Consider the following 25,908-nt stretch of genomic DNA (forward strand, 5'->3'; position numbering starts at 1 on the left):
TAATGAAAATAATACTCAGACTTCCGTTAATGTAGAGCGTAAAACCGAACCAGAAGAGTCTCTGGATAGCTTATTAAAGTCTGTGAGAATATTGTGTATTAAACCACCGAGCAAAGCTCAGGATTGGGGTTTCTTTTTTACTTCGTTAGAGAGAGCACTTAATACTAAAAAGGTTCCTGAAAAATTTAAAGCTGAGATTTTATTAAATTTATTAGGAGAAAGAGCTTCGAATATCCTAACTTATATTGCTGAGAAAGACTTAAATAATTATGAAGAAATTAAATCAATTGTACTAAGAGAATTCGAGCCAACAGCGCAAGCAGTTTTAGAGAATTTTAGATATGCTACTAGAGATAATGAAACTCATGTGCAATTCGCGTCACGCTTAATGACGAGTTTTGAATATTATTTAAAATTAAGGGGTGTTAAAGATTTTGAGACCTTAAAACAATTGATAGTTTCGGATAAATTATTCCAAACGCTGGATAAAGAAACAGCAACTCATATTAATATTAGGCAAAATCAAAAGTGGTTTACACCTCTCGAGTTAGGAAAAGAGTGTGATCTTTATTTTGCTTCCAAAAGCAAAACCATTAATGAGATGAGAAGAGGGCAAAATTATAGCAATAAATTTAAACCAGCATCAAAAGTATCTTTCAATGAGATGAAAAATAAAAATTGCGATTTATGTCTAAAAAGCGAGAATCATCCTTTGTATGCTTGTCCTCAATTTAAAAGACTTTCGGTTCTTGAACGCGTAGAGGTAGTAAAAAATAAAAATGTCTGCTTCAAATGTTTATCGCCTAATTGCAGCGTTAAAAAGTGTTCGTTTAGAAATTGTTTCTGTGGCAAAGTTCACAACAAGTTAATACACTTTTCGAAAGAAGCAAAACATGTTTCGTCTACGAATGTAAAAACCGCCGAAGTCATAAATAAGTCGCAATCGGAGGGGAGAAATTCGGAACAGGGTCCGGTTCCCCCAGTGAGTGGGGTCGGACTTTCGTCGCAACAAATCTAACCGTAAACAAGAATGTTGTTTTGTCGACTGTAAGATGTTTGATAAAAGACAGATGTTCGCAATGGCAGGAAGTAAGGTGCCTTTTGGATAACGGCTCACAGTGCTGCCTCATGAGTCAGAATTGTATGCAGAGGCTAGAACTCCAAAGTGAAAAAATAAACCAATCTATTTCTTGTATTAATAATGCCTCGCTTGTAGTTAATCGCAGAGTTACAGCAATTGTGGCTAATAAAAATAAAAGTTTCGAAAGAAATATTTCAATGTTAGTGGTATCAAAAATAACGGATTTAATACCGAATAAGATGATAGATATGCGTGTAAAGATGCCAGAATCAATTGACCTTGCGGACCCTAATTTTAATATTCCTGGCAAAATAGATATTTTAATTGGCGCTGAATACTTTTATGAAATAATAAAGCCGGGAAAATTAAATGCTAAAAATGAGAATTTGACGTTACAGGACTCTGTATTTGGGTATATTGTAGGAGGTAGCGTTTCGAGTTCAGTTAAATTAAATTCTAACTATTGCGGTTTAATATGTGGAGCAGAAGAATTAAATTCAAACTTGAGAAAATTTTGGGAGATTGAGGAAATGGGTAATGAATTACCTAAAAGTAAAGAGAATGCTATTTGTGAGGAGCATTATGCGCGAACACATAGAAGAGATGAGACAGGAAAATATACTGTGGCGATGCCATTTAAAGAGCATTGGTCATGTCTAGGGAATTCAAGAGATATTGCTCTGAAACGACTCGAATCGCTGTGGACTCGCCTGTCTAGAGACCAAAAATATCTGAAACTGTATTCTGATTTTCTAAAGGAGTATGAGGAGTTAGGCCACATGAGCGAGATACAAGATGAAAGTGTTGAACCTGAAGTGACATATTATATGCCTCATCATGGCATCTATAGGCCTCAAAAAACGACGACTAAACTACGTACTGTGTTTAATGCGTCCACCTTGACTAGTAGTGGAAAATCGCTCAACTCAATTCAGTATAACGGCGGAGTGATTCAAGACGATCTATTTACATTGCTAATTAGATTCAGAAAACATATATTTGCATTTACTGCAGATATTCGTCAGATGTATCGTATGATCAATATAGATGAGAGTCAAAGAAATCTACAAAGAATTTTATGGAAAGAGGGAGCTAATGAGTCCGTTAAAACGTATCAGCTAAATACGGTTACCTACGGAACGGTTAGTGCTCCATATCTAGCCATGAGAACACTTAAGCAAATTTCCATTGACGAGGGAAAAAACTTTCCAAGTGCTGCATCAGTCTTGTGCCATGATTTTTATATGGACGATGTTTTAAGTGGAGCGAGTACATTGGAAGAGACAAAAACTTTGCAACATGAACTTGTTGGCATTCTAAAAACTGCCCAGATGTCATTACACAAGTGGTGTGGAAATACGTCCGAGCTTATTCCTGCTACTGAGAAAGAGTATGAGCTCTCATCTACAGATGAAATTAAGACTTTAGGGATTGCCTGGAAGGCTAAAACTAACTGCTTTACCTTTAAAGTAGATTTACAGCATAATGCCCATCCTACCAAAAGGTCGGTCTTATCCATTATCGCCCGACTTTTTGATCCACTTGGGTTACTTGGGCCAGTGATCACGAAGGCTAAAATATTCATGCAACAATTGTGGTTGCTCAAGATCGATTGGGGTGAAATGCTTCCCGAGAAAGAAGCTAGTGAATGGCAAGAGTTTGTAACATCTTTAAGAAACTTAAATGACATTAACATAGAAAGATGTATTGTCATTCCAAACGCGGAAGTGAATGAGCTTCATGGATTCTGTGACGCGTCTGAAAAGGCATATGACGCTGCAATCTACGCCAGAACAGTCGATTCAGCGGGTGAAGTGAAAGTGAAGCTAATCGCGAGTAAATCTCGTGTGTCACCAATCAAGCAAGTAACTATACCTCGTTTAGAATTATGCAGTGCCGTTCTGTTCACCAAATTGATGCAGAAGGTAAAAAATGCATTAAAAATGGATATTACGTCAGTATCGTATTATTCGGACTCTACAATCGTGCTTTCGTGGATGAGAAAAGAGTCACGAGACTTAAAAACATTTGTTGCGAACAGAGTGGCTACTATTCAAGAATCCACAGAAATGAATCAGTGGCATCACGTTCCTTCCGAACAAAATCCCGCCGACGTCATTTCAAGAGGACTTGATCCAACGAGAATGCAACAAAGTGACTTATGGTGGTTTGGTCCAACTTTTCTCCAAGAACTGGTTGTGAACTTTCCTGGTGATTGCGACGACATCCACGATTCATTGGACAGTTCTGTGCAGAACAGGGACGTTTCTTCTGAGAAACTTTATTTAGCAGAACTCAAAAATCCGACTAATTTCTGTTTAATTTCAGCTGTGGACTCATCATTTTTAGATAATATACTTAGTGTGTCAAATAAGTTTTATAAAATAATTAAAATTTTAGCCTTTATTTTCAGATTTATTAATAATTTGAGAAACTCGAGCAAAATGTCAGGTCCTTTAACCACCAAGGAACTGCAGTTGGCCAAGTTAACTTTAGTCAAACTTGTTCAGGTATCTGCCTTTAATTGTGAAATAAAAGCCCTCGAAAAAGGTGAAAATGTTAATAAGAGTGAGGTAAGTTGCTTGAACCCATTTCTAGACCCAAACGGTGTCTTACGTGTTGGAGGAAGACTAAGTAATTCTGATTTGTCCTATGATAAAAAGTTTCCTATATTACTTCCAAAGAATCACAAATTCACTTTGTTAATTATGCAATATTTTCATCTTAAATATTTGCATGTTGGTGAACAAACATTGTTGTATTTGGTAAGACAGGAATATTGGCCATTATCTGGCAGAAATACAGCCAGAAAAATTATTCATGATTGTGTTATTTGTGCTAAAACTAAACCTAGAACGGTAACCCAAATTATGGGAAATCTCCCAACCAATAGAGTTAAACCTAGTTATCCTTTTACTTATGTTGGGATAGACTTTTGTGGACCTTTCTATATTAAATACAAGGGTCAGAGGAAAGGCAATTATCAAAAATGTTATGTGGCTGTTTTCATTTGCTTTGCTACTAAGGCAATCCACTTGGAAATAGTCACTGACTTAACTGCAGAGGCAATTATTGCCACTTTAAAGCGCTTTTTTAGCAGAAGAGGTGTTAGTTCCTCTATCTGTTCTGATAATGCAACTAATTTCAAAGGGGCCAATTCAGATTTGAAACGTTTGCAAAATATGATTGGTAGACCCCCAGAGCCATTAGCTAATTACTTAACAACTGAACAAGTGACATGGAAATTTATTCCACCAAGGTCACCTAACTTCGGTGGCTTATGGGAGGCGGGTGTTAAATCTTTCAAACACCATTTAAAGAGAGTTGTTGGTAATGCGCGTTTAACAATGGAACAGTTTTTGACTATTGTTATTCAAATTGAAGGTATTCTAAACAGTCGCCCACTGACACCTTTGTCTTCAGATCCAAACAATTTTGAAATTTTGACCCCAGGCCATTTTTTAATCGGCCGTCCCATAAATAGTATTCCTGATTCAGATTATTCAGAGAGAAAAGATAATCTTTTATCTCAATGGCAAAAATTGAGCAAAATGGTCCAAACAATTTGGAAAAAATGGAAATTAGATTACTTAAATAATTTGCAAGCCAGACACAAATGGCAGTTTGAGAAACAAAACGTTTCAAAGGATTCTATGGTTCTTTTAAAAGATGATAATCTTCCCCCTTGCCAGTGGACAATGGGAAGAATACAAGATTTAATTTATGGATCAGACGGCAAAGTCAGAGTAGTACTTATAAAAACTCCACAAGGAGTCACGAAAAGAGCAATTTCAAAAATTTGTTTGTTACCATGTGAATAAAATCAATGTATATCTAGTCTAATTATTATATTTAGTATTTAAAATGATATAATGTATATTTAAGTTATTCATTGTACATATTGAAATATCGCATATATTTTCTTTTCAGAAATGTTTTGTATATAATATTCAAATTTTTTTTTAAAGTGTAATTTTTTTTGTATCTTGTGCAAGATAAGTGTTGAAATTTTGCATTGTCTAATTAAGTAATGTGTTAAATTTTTATTTCTGTAATGTTGAGATTTTGAAATGATATTTCAAGGGGGGCGGAATGTTGACGCCAATAAGTCAGCAGAACGCTCCGCCTACTAAATTTGTAGCGCCACCAAGTGGTAAAATCATATAACCGGGAGAGTGTGTGTGTAAACCCAAGAGAGAGGGTGTGTCAGGAGTGTTGAGAATAAACAAAGAGAGATACAGTCCACGAGTTTGTGTTTCATTTATATGTGATTGAATTTTCTAAAAACTGAGCTATCGAAGGCCAAAACACTCTCCCTCCAGTGAGTTGCGTGTTCAAATCACGTCCGGGTCACCAATGAAGCGATAGGAGATGCGCGAGGATAGAACCTGGGTTCTTATGGTTAGCAGTCCAGTAACTAAACCATTTTATCAAAATGATCGTTCTGGTAGAAGAGTTGTTAACTGGCTTATATGCTATTCACCACACATACAACTTTTATTTTGTCTTTATTTTTATAACAAATTATATTTGAATTAACATTCACAAGAAATGATTAGAAAAACCCAAATACTACAGCTGACTTTTAATTTAAAAAAAAAAATTCTTATAGGTAATTTCAGATTCTAAATCTCACAAAAGTTTGTTTTTCTCTATTATTTTTCTTTAGATACTGTAGAGCTTAGAAAAAAAGAGAAAAATTATTTTGCTTCACTAGCTTTTTGCAACAGTTCTTTTCATGTTAGAAATTTCTTTTTCTACACAGCTACGTTTTTTTTTTTTTTTAATTCCAAAGAACATTATTTTTTATTTTATTTAGAACACAACAAAATAAAAATATTTCAGACGGAAAATATAATTCTTCAAAAGTGTATTTGTAAAAAAAAAAGCATTTGTATGCATTTGTAAAACAAAAAAATAATAATAAATAAATAAATAAAATAACACACCAGAATTTATTTCGAATGGAATTGCTAAAATAAATACAGTACACTCCCCAATATTCGGCCTAACGCCGCATTCCAACGGCACGTGCGTCTGCAGACATGGCAACCACCCCCTTGCAACTCTCTTGCTGCTTTCCAGGGTTCTTTCATGTCTCTCCAGTTTACCGACAAATTGTCGGTGAGTGGATGTAGCGGATGGGTAGTCGGGATAACAAAAAGGCCGGATAGGCCGGAGTTCTATGAACTCATTTCTTTACGCACCAATACCAGAAGACAAAGTTTTTTTCATACCAAACTCGCTGTTATAATGTGTGTTTTCTCACTTCTTATTGTGTACTAAGGCCTTCATTTATCTCAAGTCGCGTAGCGACTGCGGCTCAATGAATCTTAGAATCAGTTGCCGGTATCGTGTCGAATTAAAATAGAAGACTCTGTACTAGAATATATACTGCACCCCACATTTCAAGAATTTACTAGAGAAAAAGTACGTTAAAAGATATAAATTGTTCACATTTTAACATAAATTCTATAATGCCTCACTTAAAAGCAGGAAACATAAACCAAACATTAACACTTTGCAGTCCGCATGTAAAAATTTCTTCGCTTGGAGCCGGCAGCACTAATAAGATTACTTCACTTGTCGCCAGCAATTTTTGAAATTATCAGGAGATTATAAATTGTCCAGTTTTACTAATCTCATCGTTACACACGACACTACTGTGGTGTCGCCGGCCGTTGAGCGATATGTTGAGATTTGCAGAAACAAACTGTTTCTCTTTCTCCTAATAAAGCTTTTAAAAGTAAAAATATTCAGACATCTAAATTGAGAGCAACTTCGTTCTATCCATTTATTTTGACTCTGATTTTAACATGATGCCACTTTCAAAAAGTGAAAGTACTACAAGAAAGTAAGACAATGTTTCGTTCCTGGTTTTACCAGTTCAGTCTCTTTTAACAATCCTCCCACCTTTTGATTAATGACACATAAATTAATCAAAACACTAATGAAACAATTATGAAACTAAATAAAGTTAAATACAGTAGACTCCCGATTATCCGCGGGCGGATTATCCGCGGAGCGGATTATCCGCGCCTGCCGTACTAAGTGTTTGTTTATGCTTCCAAGCAAAGAGAAAATGCTTCCAAAGCAAGAAGCAAACACAAATGACTGATTTCTTCAAAAAGGTGTAGTTTTACAGTTATGCTTTTGTAATTACATAATACATTACAGTATTAAAACAGTACATATGCATTAATTTTTCTGTGTATCCTTGACGCCTCTCGTAAGTACAAAGCACTTTTCTGTTTTCATTAACAAAATGCATTTTAGGTTAGTTTTGAGTGATATACTAAAATATTAAGCGTTAGTAAAACATTTCCTGCTGTTTATTTTACGTTTTAATGTACATAAAACGATTTTTCAAAGTTGGAATGACTGTTTTCTCTTTTGCTATACCCGTTTTTAGCTTTTTTCGGATTATCCGCGATTTTTGTTATCCGTGGCGGCCGCGCCACCCAATTCCGCGGATAATCGGGAGTGTACTGTAGTTAAAAATTCAATTCTTAGTATAAAAACTTTAAAGTTACTTAATTAGAGTTCAAGTAATAAATCTGGATGGGAGTTTAATTTGTCTTCCAGATCTAGTCACGATAGTTCTAAACTTCTGGGACAACTCTGGAACAGAATTGTTCATCGGTGATTCTGAAATTATATTTTCCTTTTCAAGTGTTTCAGTTTCATTTTTCTCATCTGACTTCATAGATGAAGGTATTTCGAGGGGGAATATTTTCTTTATTGGTCGAACTAATTCTCCGGAAGCGGTTTTGACTCGAACACGAACATTGCCGTCTTTTCCTGGATATATCTCAGTCACTTTGGCTAGAGGCCATAGCACTTTGCGCTTGTTGTCACACTCGACGAGAACTATATCCCCAATTTTTATATGTCTAGAAATTAACATTGTTGATGGACGTTGAACCAATAAGCTGAGATATTCCAACCTAAATCTTCTTCTCAGAAGTTCTCGCACATTTTGAAGATGTCTAAGTCTCTTGTTGAAATCAATTCGATTTAGGTGATCCAAATCAGGTACCCAAACTCTGGAATTTCACCTAAAAACAAGGACGGTGTCAAAGGAATGAGATCGTCCGAGTCCTCTGTCACATACGTAAGAGGTCTGGAATTCACAATTGATTCGCAGTCGCACAATACACTCATTAGCTCTTCGTAGTTTAAAGACGCTTGGCCCAAGATACGACGTAAAAGTTTCTTAATCATTTGCACAAGTCGTTCCCAAAAACCGCCCCACCATGGTGTTGCTGGTGGACTAAACTTCCAGTCTATCTTAAGTATGGCAGCTTCCCTTCCAACAATATTCCAATCAATTAACTCAAAGAGATTGTTGGATCTGACAAAATTACTACCATTGTCGCTGTAAATTATCGATGGCCGCCCTCTACGCGCAATAAATCTTCTAAATCCAAGTAAAAATCCCCGAGTAGAGAGGGTCAAAATCAGTTCAAAATGAACTGCTCTGAAAAAAGCACAGGTGAAAAGTATGATCCAGGCTTTACTCTTGTTCTTCAAAACTAGTGGGCCGGCTAAATCTACTCCCACGATTTCGAAAATCTTAGCATCTCTAATTCTATTTTCAGGCAGAGTAGCTGGCACTGTCTGCAGTCCTTTAGTTTCATGCCTTCTGCATCTAACACATCGAGATAAAGCTCCTAGGATAGTTGATCTGCTTTTGATAATCCAAAAGTTTTCTCGAAGTTTGGAGATTAATATATGTATCCCGGCATGAGACAAAGATAGATGTTTATGAAGTATCAACTTCCCCACAACTGCATGCTTCTTCGGAAGCAACATGGGGAAAATAAAATTGTGATGGTCCTTTCTTTCAGTTAATCTGGTCTTAACACGTAAAATGTCTTCCTCATCTTTGAACACACTAAATGACTTCAGCTTCTTTATGACTTCTGAAGAAAATGAATCATGTTGAATAATCTTTACGATAGATTTTTCTGCCATTTTTAGCTCATTGACCTTTAACTCGCCGTCTTCTTTTTCTACTTTTGTCTTCTGGCAATTTCCTATAAATCTGTGTATCCAACCCATCATTCTTAGTATTTTCGTGTATTTTGAAAAGTAGTTGAAGACTCGTGAAGAAAAATCATCAACATGGTTTAATGACGTCATTACTTCTCTACGTTTTTCTTTGTTAGCCTCCACTTTGTCATCGATTGTCGCAGAATGAGGCCATTCTTCTTCCGACAATGCCAGCCAATGAGGCCCCTCCCACCATCTGGATTCAATAAGTTTCTTCATTGAGCATCCTCTTGATGGCATGTCGGCAGGATTTTCTATACCAGGTATATGGTGCCAATTTCTAAAGTCTGTCAGGTTCCTAATTTCTGAAATTCTATTATTCACAAACGTTCCCCAAGCTTCTACATTCTTTATCCAGAAGAGTGCTGTTGAAGAGTCGGTCCAGTAATACTCTTTTGAAATTACGATCTTGGGGATCTTCTAAATGAATGAAGCCAATCTTGCTCCAATAAGACAAGCAAGCAATTCAAGTCTTGCTATAGTTATTTTCTTCAACGGAGCTACTCTGGCTTTAGCTTGCAATAATGTCACTTTGACTTCATCTGATTTTTGGCTTCTTAAAAATACTACACTCGCATAAGATCCCTGTGAAGCATCGGAAAACGTATGGAGGCTAAAAGACTGCCCATCTGTCTGAGTAACTTGCCTAGGAATCTTTACTGATGCTAACAAGGGCAATTCCTTAGCCCATTTCAAGAATTTTCTTTTGATTTCCTCAGGCAGCTCTGCATCCCAGCTTAATTTAGTTTTCCAACTATTTTGCAAGTATATCTTTGGTCGAAGCGTGAAAGGACAGCTAAAACCGATTGGGTCGAAGATTCTCTGTGCAATTGATAACACGTTTCGTCTTGTCACTATGATGTCATCTAACGATATTAGGTATGTCACAAAACAGTGAATCTTCAAACTTATCCCACATTAGACCAAGAACTTTTAGTGGTTCACTTATTGTCGATTTCACATTGCCCTTCTCTGTCTGCTCCCACCCTCTCAAGTCGAAGTTACCACTTGTCATCAATCGAGTTGACTTTGTAATAAAATTTTCTGCTTCTTCATTCGAATTGACTGAGGTGACACAGTTATCAACATAAAATGAAGATTTCAATATTGAAGCTGTTTCTTTTAGAGAAATATCACACTGATCCAAATGCGAATTAATCACTGCACCTAATAAAAATGGGTTGCATTTTAATCCAAAAACTACTCTGCAGTGTCGAAATTCTCTTATTTCCTTTTGTTCAGAGTTTTTCCACCACAGGAATCTCAGAAAATCACGATCATTTTTTTGAATAGATATCTGAAGAAAAGCTTTTTTGATATTTGAAATAACTCCTATTTTTCCTCGTCTGAAATCAAGAAGCAAGCTTGGTATTAATTCAATTAAGTTTTCACCTTTTGCGAGACAATCGTTAAGGGAAAGAAACTCCTTCTGCTTACACGAAGCGTCAAAAACTGGTCTTATGGATGTTGTAGAGTTCTCTTTGAATATCGGTCTGTGTGGAAGGTAATGGCTGTGCACACTTTTCTCCTCTTCTGGTACTTCTTCGATTATTCCGGATTTAACCCATTCTTCGAACACTGCATTGTAAGCTTCTGTTTTATCTTTCAACATGAGTTTCTTTGTCGTGGAAATTAGTCTTTTTTTCGCTACTTCTCTGTTACTGGGTAATTTGTCTTTCTCATTGATCCAAGGTAAAGAGATTTCATATCTATCCTCTGATCTTTTTAGGGTCTTGTGAAAATGATCCCATACTGCTTCTTGTAATTCGACATCACTTCTATTTTCTTTGGAATCTGTAATTCCCAATGCCTCTAGTTTCCACAAGTTTTCTGTGTCGCTACTGTGAACCAACATGGACGTTATCAGGGAGGACATAGACACATTACTTTCTGAAGTGTAATAATTTATTCTACCCATAACTGTCCATCCGAGCAAAGATTCAACAGCAACCAATCCGTTTTCTAATATGTGAACTTTTCCCGTTAACAATGCACCTGCTACGTCTGCTCCAATAAGGATTTCTATTTTCAAATCTTTTCTTCCAACATCAGAGACAGTGATACCTTTTTGTTTCATTTCTTCTATCCATGGTCCAGGCTGCAAACTGGTCACTGGTCCACAAATCTTTAATTGTTCCAAAAGGTTTAATCGTCTAGAATAATTGCCATATAGGCTACTAAGAGACACTTCATAACTTTTGTGGGTTTCTCTCTTTGTTGTGGCTCAAAAAAGAGCATGAATCAAAGTTTCTGTTCCATTTGAATGGCACCCAATTTCTTCAGCCGTTCCTTTTAATATATATGAACGCTGTGATCCAGTGTCAATAAGTGCCCTTACCGTTTTCTGCATTTTATTAGATTCGATATTCACTAATAAAGTTTGAAGATACACTTCATCTGGATAATTAAAACTGGTACTTGCTAAAGATATCTTTTGTGCATCCTCCTCCTTAATTTTATCATCATCTTTCTTTTTACATGTTTGTAAGTCTGGACACATTACAGCCCAATGTCTTCTTAAGCATATCAAGCATCGAACAGTTGAACCTACATTGCTTGGCCCTATGTCCAATTTTTAGGCAGATGAAACATCCATTCCTCTTCTTAATTTCATCATTCCTTTGAGTTAAAGTCATTTTTTGAGCCACAAAACAATTTTGGCTTTCATGTTGTTTCTCACAAAGAATGCAAGAGTTCTTTTCCCCAAGGTTAAATGTTTTCTTATGGCCCGAGAATAATTCATTCGCAGTAGGCACAGAATCTTCTTTTTGGAACCTTTTATCCCTTCTAACTTCGTTTCGTGCACCAAAATCAAAGTTAAACCCAGCTTTTGCCAGAGAAATTCTCTGCTCTCCCTCAACTTCATTTCTCAAAAATAACAATAATTGTTTTAATTTTTCGGAATAAGTATTTTCTTCTGTGATTATTGATGCATGATTTCTCAGCCAAACTCTTAATAACTCCTCAGGAATACACGATTCAACGAGTGGAAATAACATGGCAGAGTATTTGTCGCTTGTCATTCCAATTGATTCTAACGAACGCAAATAGGATTCTAATTTGCCGTACAGCTCGGACACACTGCACCTTTTTCTTTGCTCAGTTACATTTTTAATAATTAGACTTAACAATTCTCGTATATAAAATTCCACTAAAAGTTCTTCCCGTCCGAATCTATTTTTCAAGCTTTCTATGACTTTGTGATAATTTTCCGCGGTTGCCGGGAAGCTATTAACAATGTCACGTGGTCTAGTACCAGGTATAGTAGCTTGGATTAAATAGTGGAATTTGTCTTCATTTTGAATTTCTTTATCATCATGAATTCGTTGGAATTGCCCCCAAAATGGCAACCAATCTTTAATGTCCCCACAGAATTGTTTTAATACTATTTCAGGCAGCTTGAGTTTTCGTTTGTTTAAGTTTGGAGACACACTGGACGCAATTTGGCGTGAAAAGAACATTTCAACTTTAACTTTAATCAAATCTAATTTTTCTTTGTATTCTTCGACGCTTTCCCATTCACTGTTAAACTGCTCTTTAGAAGAATATTCTGAATCTAAAATTTGAATATCATAATAGCGAAGTTCGTCCGATAAACATTCTAAAGTTGTCAATTTTGATCTTATAAATTCTTCGTCCGGGTTTTCTTTATCTATTTCAAGTTTAATTCCGTTACATATTCTCGTAAAAGATGCTCTAATAGGCTTTCGTCTCTGAATTAGTGCTTCCATTTCCATAAACTTAAAACAAAACACGAAAGCAAAAGTAATAGATCGTCTGACCTTGAACGCTCAAAGCATCCGTTACTAAAAGAAAAATAAACTTTCTGACCTGTATCTTTCTTGCTTATTTTCATAAATCACGTACCGAGGTCACCAAATGTTGAGATTTGCAGAAACAAACTGTTTCTCTTTCTCCTAATAAAGCTTTTAAAAGTAAAAATAATCAGACATCTGAATTGAGATCAACTTCGTTCTATCCATTTATTTTGACTCTGATTTTTACATGTTGCCACTTTCAAAAAGTGAAAGTACTACAAGAAATTAAGACAATGTTTCGTTCCTGGTTTTACCAGTTCAGTCTCTTTCAACACGATACTTTACGTAAGATACCAATGTAGTGTCGCCGGATGGCATAGTGTTAACATAAATTGTAAGCCTAGTTCTTAAGAAAATTGACTCAAACTGATTTTATTTTTCGCTGATAAATGATCACACAGATATTAATAAATAGCCCTAAGATATGAGTCAAAACTTTCAGCTTTTAGTTTTTGAAAAACTCCTTAATATATGACTGCTTTTCAGCCCGCTTTTAATGCAATGCATTGCCTTTCTGATTTAATTACGATAAAAGAAAACTAGGCCGGATAGTCGTGAACCGGATACTCGGAAGTGTACTAAACATTCCTTTTATATATATATATATATATATATATATATATATATATATATATATATATATATATATATATACTTACAGTTTAAGCAAAGATACATTGTTTGCTAGCTCTTCATTTTATTCCTTTTTTAACAAAATGCATGTTCTCTCAGAACGTTCGACTGTCTATTTCATTTAATTTTTGGAAACCTATATTTCCTATGACATACTCTATTATGTGTAGTAGTATTAGGAGGGTTACTGAATACATTCGAGGAATAGTCCATAGTATTGATTTTCTTTGTAAGATAATTTACAACTGGAGGGGGTGGGGCTATTTTATGTGATATTTTTTACTGAACTTAGTGCCCACTAATTGTCTATCGAGTCTGCTTTCTTTGGTTCAACTGCATAAGTGCAAACACATGTACTGACAATGAATTTTTGCTTCTTCCACTTAAAAAAAAAAAAAAAAAAACTGGAGGACAAAAAAAATTTATTGACAGAATACAACTGTCTAGTTTTATTCTAAAGCTTTAAAAAAAGATAACATCCATTAAAATGTTATAACAGATTTATGAGTTAATAATAGGAGTATTTCTATTACTATCTTAATTAATGCATACTTTCCAGGCATTTGAAGATCAAATTTTATGCTTGACACATACACACACACAAAAAACAAAAAAATAAAATAAAAATAAATAAACAAAAATATAAAAAAACTATGTCAAAAAGGGAAATGGCAAAAACTAGCAAGAAAAAATAGAATTTGAAAAATAATGGTTTCATAAAACTTTTTGTTATTATTTTTTAAGTTATATATATATATATATACGCACACACATTAAAATTTGTCAAGATTGGTCAGGCAAATAATAATCTGTATGTTTTCAAAATATTTATATTTTTTAAAAAATGAAAGGACATTGAAAAAGTACCCTACAAGGCAATTCTCTTGATCATAGAAACCTACAACTTCAAACTAAAATTTCATCATATTCAATATTAGGTTACATACTAAAGTTATTATGCTTGGAAATGAAATAGAATTCAATATTATACAGTAAAATCTCTTTTGTAGGTCTATCACCCCCAAAAACCCATATTGAAAACAAAGATCAAATGTATTAATGTGTAATGTTTTAAAGAGGCTTCTTTGCAATAAGAATACAAGCAGTTAATTGTTTCACATCTGTTTTGCGGGCAGCATATCCTATGTTCAATGCATTTATCTGTTTATTCTCTGAACATCTTATTTATTCTTGTTTTCCACTGATTGAAACTAATCTGTATATTCTTCCTTAACAACCTCATAAATAATTAAACATACACTTGCCAAACACTTCTACTCAGTCTTAGAAATATTGGGAGTTTAAGAAGAAAATCCTAAATAACATGTCGAGATGAATAGGAATGCTAGTGAGAGTTGTCATGGACTATTGATAACTAAAATAAATTCTTTGCCAACATTAAAAATAAAACTAGTTTGAATATTTTTCAAGTTGCAAGAAGTTTGGGAGAGTTTACATTTCATACTAATTTTTTATATATTACTTTTAATACACTGTGTTTTAATTCATGAACATTCCACCACAACTCCCACTAGCATTCCTAAGTATTGTTCATGTCTCATGTACTCTCCACCTCATGCGGTCTGATTACCAATTTGAATTTCTTTAGGCCTGTTATGAAGGATTAACATCTTAATATTCCAATATCTCTAAAACTGAAAAGCAAAGGTACTTAAGAAAATTATCTAAAAGCAATCAGCCGTTTCGGGAAATTCACTTTTGTATTTTAATATACAGCATTATCTAAAAGCAATCAGCCTTTTTGGGATAATCACTTTGGTATTTTAATATACAGCAATGCTCTTTGTTTAAAAATGAGGGAATGAAGGAAAAAAGGGCCATTAAGTAATATCTTAACAATTTTTTGCCTTTCATTAGTTTCTTTTCTTGATATATTCAAGGAAAAAAAAGATTTATGATTATGTTTTTGATTATCATATTCAACATCATGGGTAGAAAAAAAAAAAGGGGGGGGGGGGGTCTTTGCAATTTTCCAGAAAATCAAGCACTTTTAACGACACATTTTTCAAAATTATGCACTTTTAAAGTTCTTAAAAATGGTTTCCAAATTTACAGCTATTTAAGTATTTTTCATGATCCTATGCACACTGAATGAGCATCATTTAAATATAATAGAGTAGAAATCAAAATGAATGTTTGTATTAATGATGTTATAACTACAAAAAACACATTAAAAGAAAAAGGAGGGCAATGAGTGCTGCATTTTTTTTAATGAAACACCAGGGCTCTTGACACATAATGGCAGAAGAAAAACAAATACCTAATGAGTAAAATCTAAAAGTGTTATTATGGAGAAGGGTTAGCGGAAACTGAAATCTACAAAAGTTATGACATATTACTGGAGTGATTCTACAATAGTGCTTGCATGGATATTAAGGGAAGAAAATTGGTCTGTCTTCATTAGGAATAGCGTTCAAGAGATAAAGAAGTTGAGTGATCCTATATCATGGAGAAATACCTGGTGTCAAGAATCTGGTGGACTCTCCTTCCAGAGGCTGCAAGGCAAAATATCTAGTTTCCTTAAGATGGTGGGAGGGGACACAATGGGTGAAAAGTGCTTTTGAATTTCTAAACATTACAATTTCCTCAAACCATGACTGGAATGAAGAAGAGATTGAAAAGGAAAAGTCTAAGACAACTTATATATTAGTAAATAATGAAGCTAGTGGTGTTGTAAATTGGTACTATAGATATTTTTCTAACTATGATAGAATTATTTGTCTTGTTGCATGGATCCTCCATTGCAAGTGCAACTGCAAAAATATAACTGAGAAAAAGCATGGTGAATTAACAGCCATAGAATTTCAGGAAACAGAAAGAAAGGTTTTATTTATGGTTCAAAATTAATTTTCTCTCCCAGAAAAAGAAAGGAGATTGAAAACCAAGCATTTACAGACGATATTGATGTCATTTGTATAAAAACTAAAACTATTTATTGCAAAGACAGTGCAGATTTTCATAGACCTATTATTCTTCCACCAAAACATTAAGTAGTAAAATGGTTAATCTATAATGCTCGCGTTAAGAACTGGCATGCAGGAGTCCAGATACTATTAAATGTTATTGGAGAAAAGTACTGGATTCTAAATGAAAGAAAAGGGTAAAACTTGTGATAACCAACTGCACTACATGTAAAAGATATAGTTTAAAAAAAACTTAGAAGTTATAAATCCATCTCTTCAAGAAAATAGAGTAAAAGATGCTGTGGTGTTCCAAATAATTGGTGTTGAAATGGATGAGCCTTTATTTCTTAAAGAAAATAAGAAAAGCTGGGTTTTAATTTTCACTTATGCAGTGTACAGAGCAGTTCATTTTGAGCTTGTTACTGCTGCATTGACAGATGTTTTTTAATGGCATTTAGAAAATTTGTTGCTCACAGAGGAAAATGTACTACTGTATACTAAAATAATGGTAAAATAATTTTGTTGGAGAAGCCAATTATTTAAAACAATTAGATTGGATTCATATCCAAAAATATGGAGCTATCAACTCTATAGAATGGAAGTTTAATCTCGCAACTGCTGCTGTGTGGAAAAGATTAATTAGAATTTTAAAAGATTTTTTTAAAAAGTGTTAAGACAGGCATGTCTTAATTATGAGGAAATAACAATGATTTTGGCAGATTGCGAGCAGATAAGGAACTCAAGATGTCTAACTCACATTTGTTACGAGGAAGCTATAAACCAATTTCTTTATTAATGTTCATACAAGATATTCATGAATGCAGTCTTTCCTGATTTAGATGCTGATGAGCAAAAATTCTTTTTGCAACAGACTCAAGTACAGACAAGCAGTACTTAAAGATTTAAGAAATCGTTTCAGATCTGAGTATTAATGTATGCTCATTTAATGAAGAAATCAAGAAAATGTACAGTTACTGTTGATGAAATTGTTAGGGTGGAAGAAGATAACAAAAGAAGAATTGTTTGGCCTTTAGGTCTCATCGCTGAAATCATACCAGATAAAGAAAAATAAGTATGAGATATGGTTTGTTAAGAGTGCAAACTTCACAGTCCAATTCAAAAAGAGAGCATTCTCTGAGTGGATAAGTTAATTAATTATCGGAGTGGACAAATTAACATTGTCTGATAACTTGTCCACTCCGATGATTTGAAAATTCAAATGACATCTCCAAAACTTGGAATTTTACTTCTGGCAACAAGCAAATTTAGTTGATCCAGAAGAAGAATTAAAGTGCACGAAAAAACTAAACTTGTAATTTACATAAATTGATTGAACATTCTCACATTCATTTTCCTTTTTATATTTAAATTTACTGAAAATTTGTATAATGTTGTGATTAATTGAATCTCTTAATTGTGTTTAATTATTAGTTTTATGCTTTGTTTATAATTAAAAGGTGGGAGGGTGTTGAAAATGCATTACTATTTTTATTTATTTATTTATTTTTAGAATGGCAACATTATTTAAGAAATGTTTTTAATTGTCTTGTATTGCTGATGGCAACGTTTAATTCTATTCTTAAATAAAATAAATTGTTCAATGCATATTCCGTTAGGAAATTGCTTTTCTTTTTAATTTAGAAAGTGAAAGGAAATGGTGATTTTGCTTAGGCAGCTTTAATAATGTGAGTTGAGCTTTAATTAGGATGCATTTTCCTATATAATGAAAAACATTTTTGATACCAATGTCAGTAACTTGATGTTCTGGGGAAAAAAGCAAACAAAAACTTTCAGAGAAATATTTATTTATACATATATGCAATCAATTAGATATGGGGGTTAATTTTTCTTTTCCATTGTAGCTTCAAATATTTATTTAACCAATTTTACAGTACCTAAACTGTTCTGGTTACTGCTAAACCTAGTCTCAATTGCAACTCGATTAAAACAATGAATTAACGAAATTTAATATCATCAAATTATCACTGAAATGCCATAAATAATGCAAAAAAATGAGGTAAAGGAATACATTTGTTTTATGTATATAGAATATAAAAGTAAGGCAAATAATAAACTTGTTAATAGACACAAAAAAACTAGCACAATTTGAATCAGAATTGATTATGAATTAGATGCATGCAAATTTCCTTCAAAATTGAAGGAACTTCTTCAATATAGTACTAACAACACTACAAACCAGACATTTGGATCCCTCAGAAATTTAAATATAAATCTTCTGCAGCAATACTGCAGAGGCAGAAATACAGATAGCTCTGTTTTTTGACTATCAGTAAACGTTTCATTTTCATTATCTGCCAATGACATTTCATTCTACTCATTAAAAAAATACCAGAGAATTATCATATTTGATAAGGATTATTCGATTTATAAAATAAATTTCCAGTTTTATAATAAATTTCCCTGCTTTTTCTCCCAGAATTCTCCGATAATATCTGGTTTTCCTGACAAATTTTAAAGAATTTTTTTTAAACTGCATAGAAAAAAAATTACTTACCGAACAATAAAAATCCCCATGTTTAATTACTGGGACATCATAATTTGAATGCTCTGCACTTTCTGAATTCACTATAAACAAAAGAATTTTCAACAATGAATTAATAAAAGAATACTATAAATGGGAAAGTCAGGAAGTAAAGGGTCTTTTGCAATTTCTCTATCCAAGGTTTAACACTTAGCATCCAGCGCTGAATTAGTGTAGTTGTCAACACTTCTATGCAACGTGTCACTCTTATTCAAGTGTTAGTTTTTGGAGTGTAGCAGACTGTTAAATATGACAGCTCCATAGTTGATTTGCACAAGGAGAAAATGAGGGCAGTGATTCGTTATTTGTTTGCGGAAGGTGTTAAGCCTGCGGAAATTATTCGTCGAGTACAACATTCATCATCACCAGGAGTTAAGAAATTTAAACATCAATCATCAGCTGGTAAAATTATGCTGACACTGTTCTGGCGCATGGAAAGTGTAGTAGTCGTTCATTTCATCGCAAAAGGCAAAACTGTAAACAGTGGGAACTATTGTGATGTTGTGTTTGGAACTAAACTGAAACCTTGCAATCAGATCGAAACATCGTGGAAAACTGCGAAAAGGTGACATCTTGCAGCAAGTTAATGCTCAGGCACAATACGGCCCAAGGGACAGTCGAAACAATAAAGAAGTTGGGATTCGAAGAGCTGGGACAACCGCCATTCAGTCCTAACGATTTTAACATGTTTGGATCATTGAAGAAACGTTAAGATTTACAACCGTTAAAGAAGTCACTGATGCAGTGCTAAATTAGTTACAGACACAACTGAAAAACATTTTTTCTGAGAGAATCAAAAAACTTGTGAAACGTTGGAAAAAGTGCACTGAAGTCCAAGGTGTTTATGCAGAAAGGTAATGTACGTTTAAGTTTTCTATCATTAGAATAAATACACCTTTTCTCACAAGTCCTTTTACTTTTTGACTCTCCCTCGTATTTATGAGATATAAACATTTCTTACTATAAATAAAAAAATTTCTTAGAACTAAATACAACATTTTTCACTGCAAAAGATATAAAATTACTTTCTACAATAGCTCAGAAACAAAGTCGAAGATTTTTTTTTTTTTTTCAATATTGTGGTTTATATTCATTGAGACATATCATACTATATTGATTTTTAATAGTATTCTTTCTTCCTCCTCAGACACATACTTGCATAAAATGGCATCCAGAGCAAATACTAAAACAGTGCCCCATCCCAATCCACAATCCATTAATAAAATATATTGTGCTGGGGTAGAAATTGAAGTAAACTCTAGATTATCAGATATAAAATATTTTTTTACCTAACAGCTGGTCAATACATCTTCATTAATTAAATATCTTAATTAAACTATTGATAAAAAGTAATCTATATCATAGTTTCAAAGGTAATTATTATATTTCAAATGTGTAAAAGCATTTGAAGTTATATTTGAAAATGTAATGACTGACAAATCGACAAAAAAAAAAAAAATTATATAGTATTATTTCAAAGAAGGCTCCTAGAAAACATCAGCGCCAAGAGCTACGATAGCAAGCCTGGTTCTGGCCTGACCAGATCAATGGAATGCATACTGGTCTCATATTATTCTAATTTATCCAAATTTTTATACAAATAAATGTTTGAATTTCTTATTCTTATGTTTACATTTTCTGAGCATTTCTTAGAAAAATTTCATTAAAAACTTTCAAAAGAAATTTAAAACTTTTTTAAAGTATTTTTATGATGCATTATTATGACGACTTTTAGATAAAAAAACTTGTTTATAATGCGGTTATTATACATCTGTTATTAACACTAAAAGCAGAAATGCATTTCTTTTACCTGTCTGTATGTTGGCACATTAGAGATCAAACTTAGAATTAGTATTATCAAATGTGACACAATTATACTTTCAAGGATGGTAATGTGCACCTCAAGGCAATTTTTTATTAGTTTTAATTAATAAAAAATTATGCAAAATTTTGGATCTATTAGATAATTTCTGAAATATTATCTCAAACAAAGATAGTTATCAACTACACACTTTTAAAATTAAACAAGTTTTATATCAACTTAAAATTTATACACTCAAATTCCCAATTATATAATTAATAGTGTAATTCTACTGAGATTTTGACAAGTTTTTAAAATTATTTTTAACTATGATTAATGACAGTAGTTTTATTTGTTGAAATTTAAGTCTGATTTATTTCCTTACTTCATATTACCTTTAAATAATTTTTTTCCCAGATAAAAAGATTATTGTATCTCATAATTTTTTTAATCAAGAATTTTACTTTATCCTTAAGTAATGAAATGATAATAAACGATTTTATAGCTTACAAATATTAGATTCTCTCTCTGTAAAATCTTACACATAAGTTGTTTGTTTTTTTTAAATTTTAGTATTAGAATTTTATGCTATAGTCTATGGACATAACTTATTTAAGCTATTTTCTAATGCTATAGATATTTTTACATACATTTCATAAACAAATGGAAATTCTCTTTACTTTGAGATTTCATTTATTCGATATTCATTATTCATTCTTATCATTTATTCGATATAAATAGATACTTGTGCAAATTTAATAATGTAATTTATTGTTTATAATTAATTTATTTTTTATTTACAAGAAAGCTGTCAAAATATGTCTGCATTTGATGAAAATCAGGCAGTGTATTATTATATTACATATTTGCAACCACAGCTGGCTTGGGAGATTGCAAACAATGCAAATAGAATATTTTTGAATACCCTGTGAAATTTACTGATTTTGCAAAAGGAAAATGCTTTTCTTTATTTAAATTCATATATATATCATTCTGTGATTTTTCTATATTATATGTCCATTTCTCCAAGGCAAAATTGTACACTATTATAATCATTACAAATGCAGATAGCTGAATTTAATTTCACATTAATTTAGCTGAAACAAAAAAAAATATTTAAGAAAATATTTGATATTTGTTAAAAATACGAGACCAACCTCATATGGTTCTTTTACAAACAGGTTGAAGATTTTCTCAGTTTTTGCAAAGGAAAATACAATTTTGCAGGATTTAATAAAATAAAAATGTATCATCAAGTGTTGCCTTCCAGAAACTTAATACTATTACAATATTTATTTAAAAATAATTTGCCTGAATTGTATCAATTTTTTTCTGTTCTGAATATTATATTAACCTTAATAATTACCATCACACCTGCAGAAAAATCTGTCTCAAACAGAATATAAAATTCTAATATTAATGATTCATCTCCTCACTAACTTCATCTATCAGATTTGAATTAATCAAAATAAAGCAAATCATGATATTGTATATTTTGTAACAATTCCTTTATAAGGAAATGTTAATATGGCAAAACAAATTATATTTATTAAGAAGTTATTTTACTTAATCTACTAACAATAATTTGTGTGATTAAATGTTAACTTTACAAAAATAATTATTTATCATAATTTTTTTTTTTAATCTTTACTAAACTGATATGTGCAATGTAATAATTATTTTGATTTATGAAAGTTCTTTCAAGGCCCAATTTTTGTTTGAGCCATATTGATTCAAATATCTCAAAATATAAAAAAAAAACTTCCAAATATTTACATCACTTGAATGAATTGATGATATAAGGCATTTCTTGATTCATTAGATGATTTTAATTTGGTAATCTTTGGTTTGTTTGTGGATAGAAACAGACATATAAACATAGTATAAAGATTGAAAAGAATTAAAAACAATATACAAGAAAAAGATTCTTTCATAAAAATATATATTATTTTTAAAAAATGTTAAGTTTAATTTTGATTTATATAGTCTAAGAGCATGCGCTTTGTTACATTGAAATTTTTTACTATAAGACCTAAAAAAAAATAATTTCTGAAGATATAAAATGGTGAAATTTGAGTTAAAAAAATTTTCAAACATACAGAACCAATGATTAAGGATTCAGAAACTATAAAATTAAAAATTAAATTCCTTTTTCTAAACAATGAGAGAATATCTTACTTTCCAGTTCACTCTTTGATTCTTTTGATCTGAAAATAAAAAAACAATATATTATTTAACTGTGCATAATATAGTTAGACTTATTTAAGATAATATTTTATTTTTATTTCATAATGAAATCCAAAAAATAAAATGGAAATCTTTGCAGTTTTTACCAACAAGTAAGAAACTTAAGAGTTAACTTTAAAAAGTTTGAGCATTCCATTAATTAATAATAAAAAAAAATATTATATTAAATAGATTTCTTATTTAATCTTAAAATATCTGAACCACAGCAATGCAACAAAATACATTAGAACAGTCTATTCTGTTGCCAGCAATTGCAATGATACAGAGGAGAGGAAGTTGGTGAATGCTACCTTTTACCTGCTTGTGAAATTAACTTTTAACTAATTGACTTTTCAGTATGTAATGAAGAGACTTATGTTAATTTAAGATTTTTTGTATAATTTATGTTTAGTTTCCAGGAATTATACATTTTAGTTAAAAACAAGTAACTGCTGTCAATTTGACGGTAGCTTAATTATTTAAATGCTTGTGGCCTGCATTTGACAGATAAACGCTTTCTTCCTTAATAATGTAAACTGTATGCAAAAAAGTTCTTTAACATTTTCAGGGTTTAACATTTTTAATTATATATTGACAACAATTCAAAACACGAAAATACTTTCCTTCAGAAATTTTTCCCCCCTTCAGAACAATTTTAATTTAAATAAAACATACATATATATATCACAATTCTCAGAGGTTTACAAATAGAGGGGAGTCATAAAAATAATAATGTATCAAATATAAAAAATAACTTCGTCGGTTCTAGAATCAAATCTCTTAATATTTTTGGCATGATTCTCTATTGTATATTAGAACATAATGAAAGTTAAGGAAACAAAATAATTTAACAAGTTAAAAATTTCAATTCAAAATATAATGACGATTGACTTTTGAATCTGTAAGAAGTTAAGCTCAGTTTTCATATATTTACACACTTAATATCTTTTCAAATAAAAGTTTAACAATAAGTTGTTGTTTTTTTCAATCAGAAAAGTTTAATAAATGAAGAGATGACTTTTCATTTCAGTACCTTTATTTGAACAATGAGAATCGTGCTTACTAAGAAAAATTGTCAAACATGTTAAAGAAGGTTCTCCAACATCATTTTTCTTATATATTTACAAGACTATTAAAAATGGGGCGAGTTAAAAATAATTATCCTGAAGGACATAAACAGAGAAGATTTAATTCTAATATAATTTTAATCCAATTTAGCTATTTCACTTTTACCGAATATATGTGAAAATACTGCCGATATATCACTAATTCATTAAAGAACGAATATGATGCAACAAGTTTTAATGCCCATAAAAATTCAGCTTTAAATTATTGTTCTTGAATTAAAAAGTTCGAAATCAGTTTATTTTCGGATATTAAATATGATGTTTTCGGATTTGACATGTCATTCTTTCTAGATACCAATTAATTCTAGTCCAACAACAATGATGACTCTTTTGAATGGGCACGTATTTCGCCTTTTAGCATGACTAATTTTAAGTGTCTGTTTTCCCATATTATTTAGGCTTATTAACTTCTTACAAAGCGAGTAGTACAAAACTAAGAATTGCAATACCGGTATTTTGAGCCATTTGTACAATTCTGTAATACGGCATTCACAAGTTTAAATACCGTTTTTTCGGTATTTACTAGAAATTTATTAAATTATCTGCACTATATTTTATAAATTTCTACCAACATTGATTAATACTATAAGAAGAACTGTTATAAACTACAGTAACGGTGTTCGCAATTCTTTGAAACACGAGCTAATACAATTTAAAGGAAATGGCGAAAAATTTAGTCTTATATTTGATGAATGGACAAGTGTAAGAAATAGACGCTATTTAAATATAAATATTCATTCAGAATTTTTTTTTTTTTTTTTTTTTTTTTTTTTGGAATATAGGACTTACACATGTCTCGGGAAGTATGCCAGCCGAAAAATGTGTGGAAGTGCTTAAATCTAAATTAGCGAAACATGGATTAACCCGGAAAGAAGATATTGTACCCATAACGACTGATGGAGCAACAGTTATGAAGAAAGTTGGAAAGTTGATTGGTGCAAATCATCAATTATGCTATTCTCACGGAATTCAGTTAGGAGTAATAGATGTATTATACCAAAAAAATAAAGAACAGAAGAATCCAAATACTGCGGATATAGAAACCGGATTCCGCCTTTGAAGAGAGTGAGAGTGATATTGACAATGAAGATAATGACAATGTAATTGTTGAAGAAGATATTGCCTGACTGGAATCTGACTTACGATATTATTACTACTTGATTCATAGAGCTGATATAAAGCTGATAGCAGTATCTCAGCTCTATGACTTGATTCAACATCTGGTGTTTAGTTTTCATCCCCTATAGCGGCGTCTGTCTGACGCAAAGTTCTACTATGGCATAGAACAAATGAATCACTATTCTCATCCTCTGCAGATTCGTCAGGAATTTCTAAACTAGATATTTCATTTTTTGATTTATCTTGCATGCCGTTGGAGAAGTTTCAAGCAGTGGATTAATATCCCAAGTTTCTGCTTTCGTTTTCCCCAAAAAAGTACTACCTTTCAAAGATTCACTAAATTTAACTGATCTCTCTTCTATTATTTTTCGGCTTTTAATGTCATAAATTCGATAACCCTTTCTTTCTCTAGCATATCCTAGCATTATACCACGTTTTCCTGGAACTTCAAATTTATTTCCCATTACTTTCGGAACGTGAAAATAAGCCACACAGCCGAATTTTTTAAGATAATTTAATTTCGGTTTTCTACCTGCCCAAATTTCAAGGGGTATTTTTTCTTTTCCTTTACGTGGGGTTACA

At 32.2% G+C, this 25,908-nt stretch overlaps 1 protein-coding gene across 3 annotated transcripts in view; it reads right to left on the reverse strand.

Annotated features, from left to right (window-relative positions):
• LOC129969123 (serine/arginine repetitive matrix protein 1-like) overlaps positions 1-25,908 on the reverse strand; it is a 66,255-nt gene that overhangs the window by 30,777 nt on the left and 9,570 nt on the right. For all 3 annotated transcript variants that reach the window (XM_056083540.1, XM_056083539.1, XM_056083541.1), the window contains exons 2-3: positions 23,033-23,061; positions 19,027-19,097 (exon numbers count right to left, since the gene is read on the reverse strand). In XM_056083540.1, the coding sequence (XP_055939515.1) occupies positions 19,027-19,097; position 23,033 (72 nt within the window). In that variant the 5' untranslated portion in view covers positions 23,034-23,061. The remainder of the gene's footprint in view (positions 1-19,026; positions 19,098-23,032; positions 23,062-25,908) is intronic.

The sequence above is a fragment of the Argiope bruennichi genome, chromosome 5 (genome assembly GCF_947563725.1).
Source record: "Argiope bruennichi chromosome 5, qqArgBrue1.1, whole genome shotgun sequence".
Lineage (NCBI taxonomy): Eukaryota > Metazoa > Arthropoda > Arachnida > Araneae > Araneidae > Argiope > Argiope bruennichi.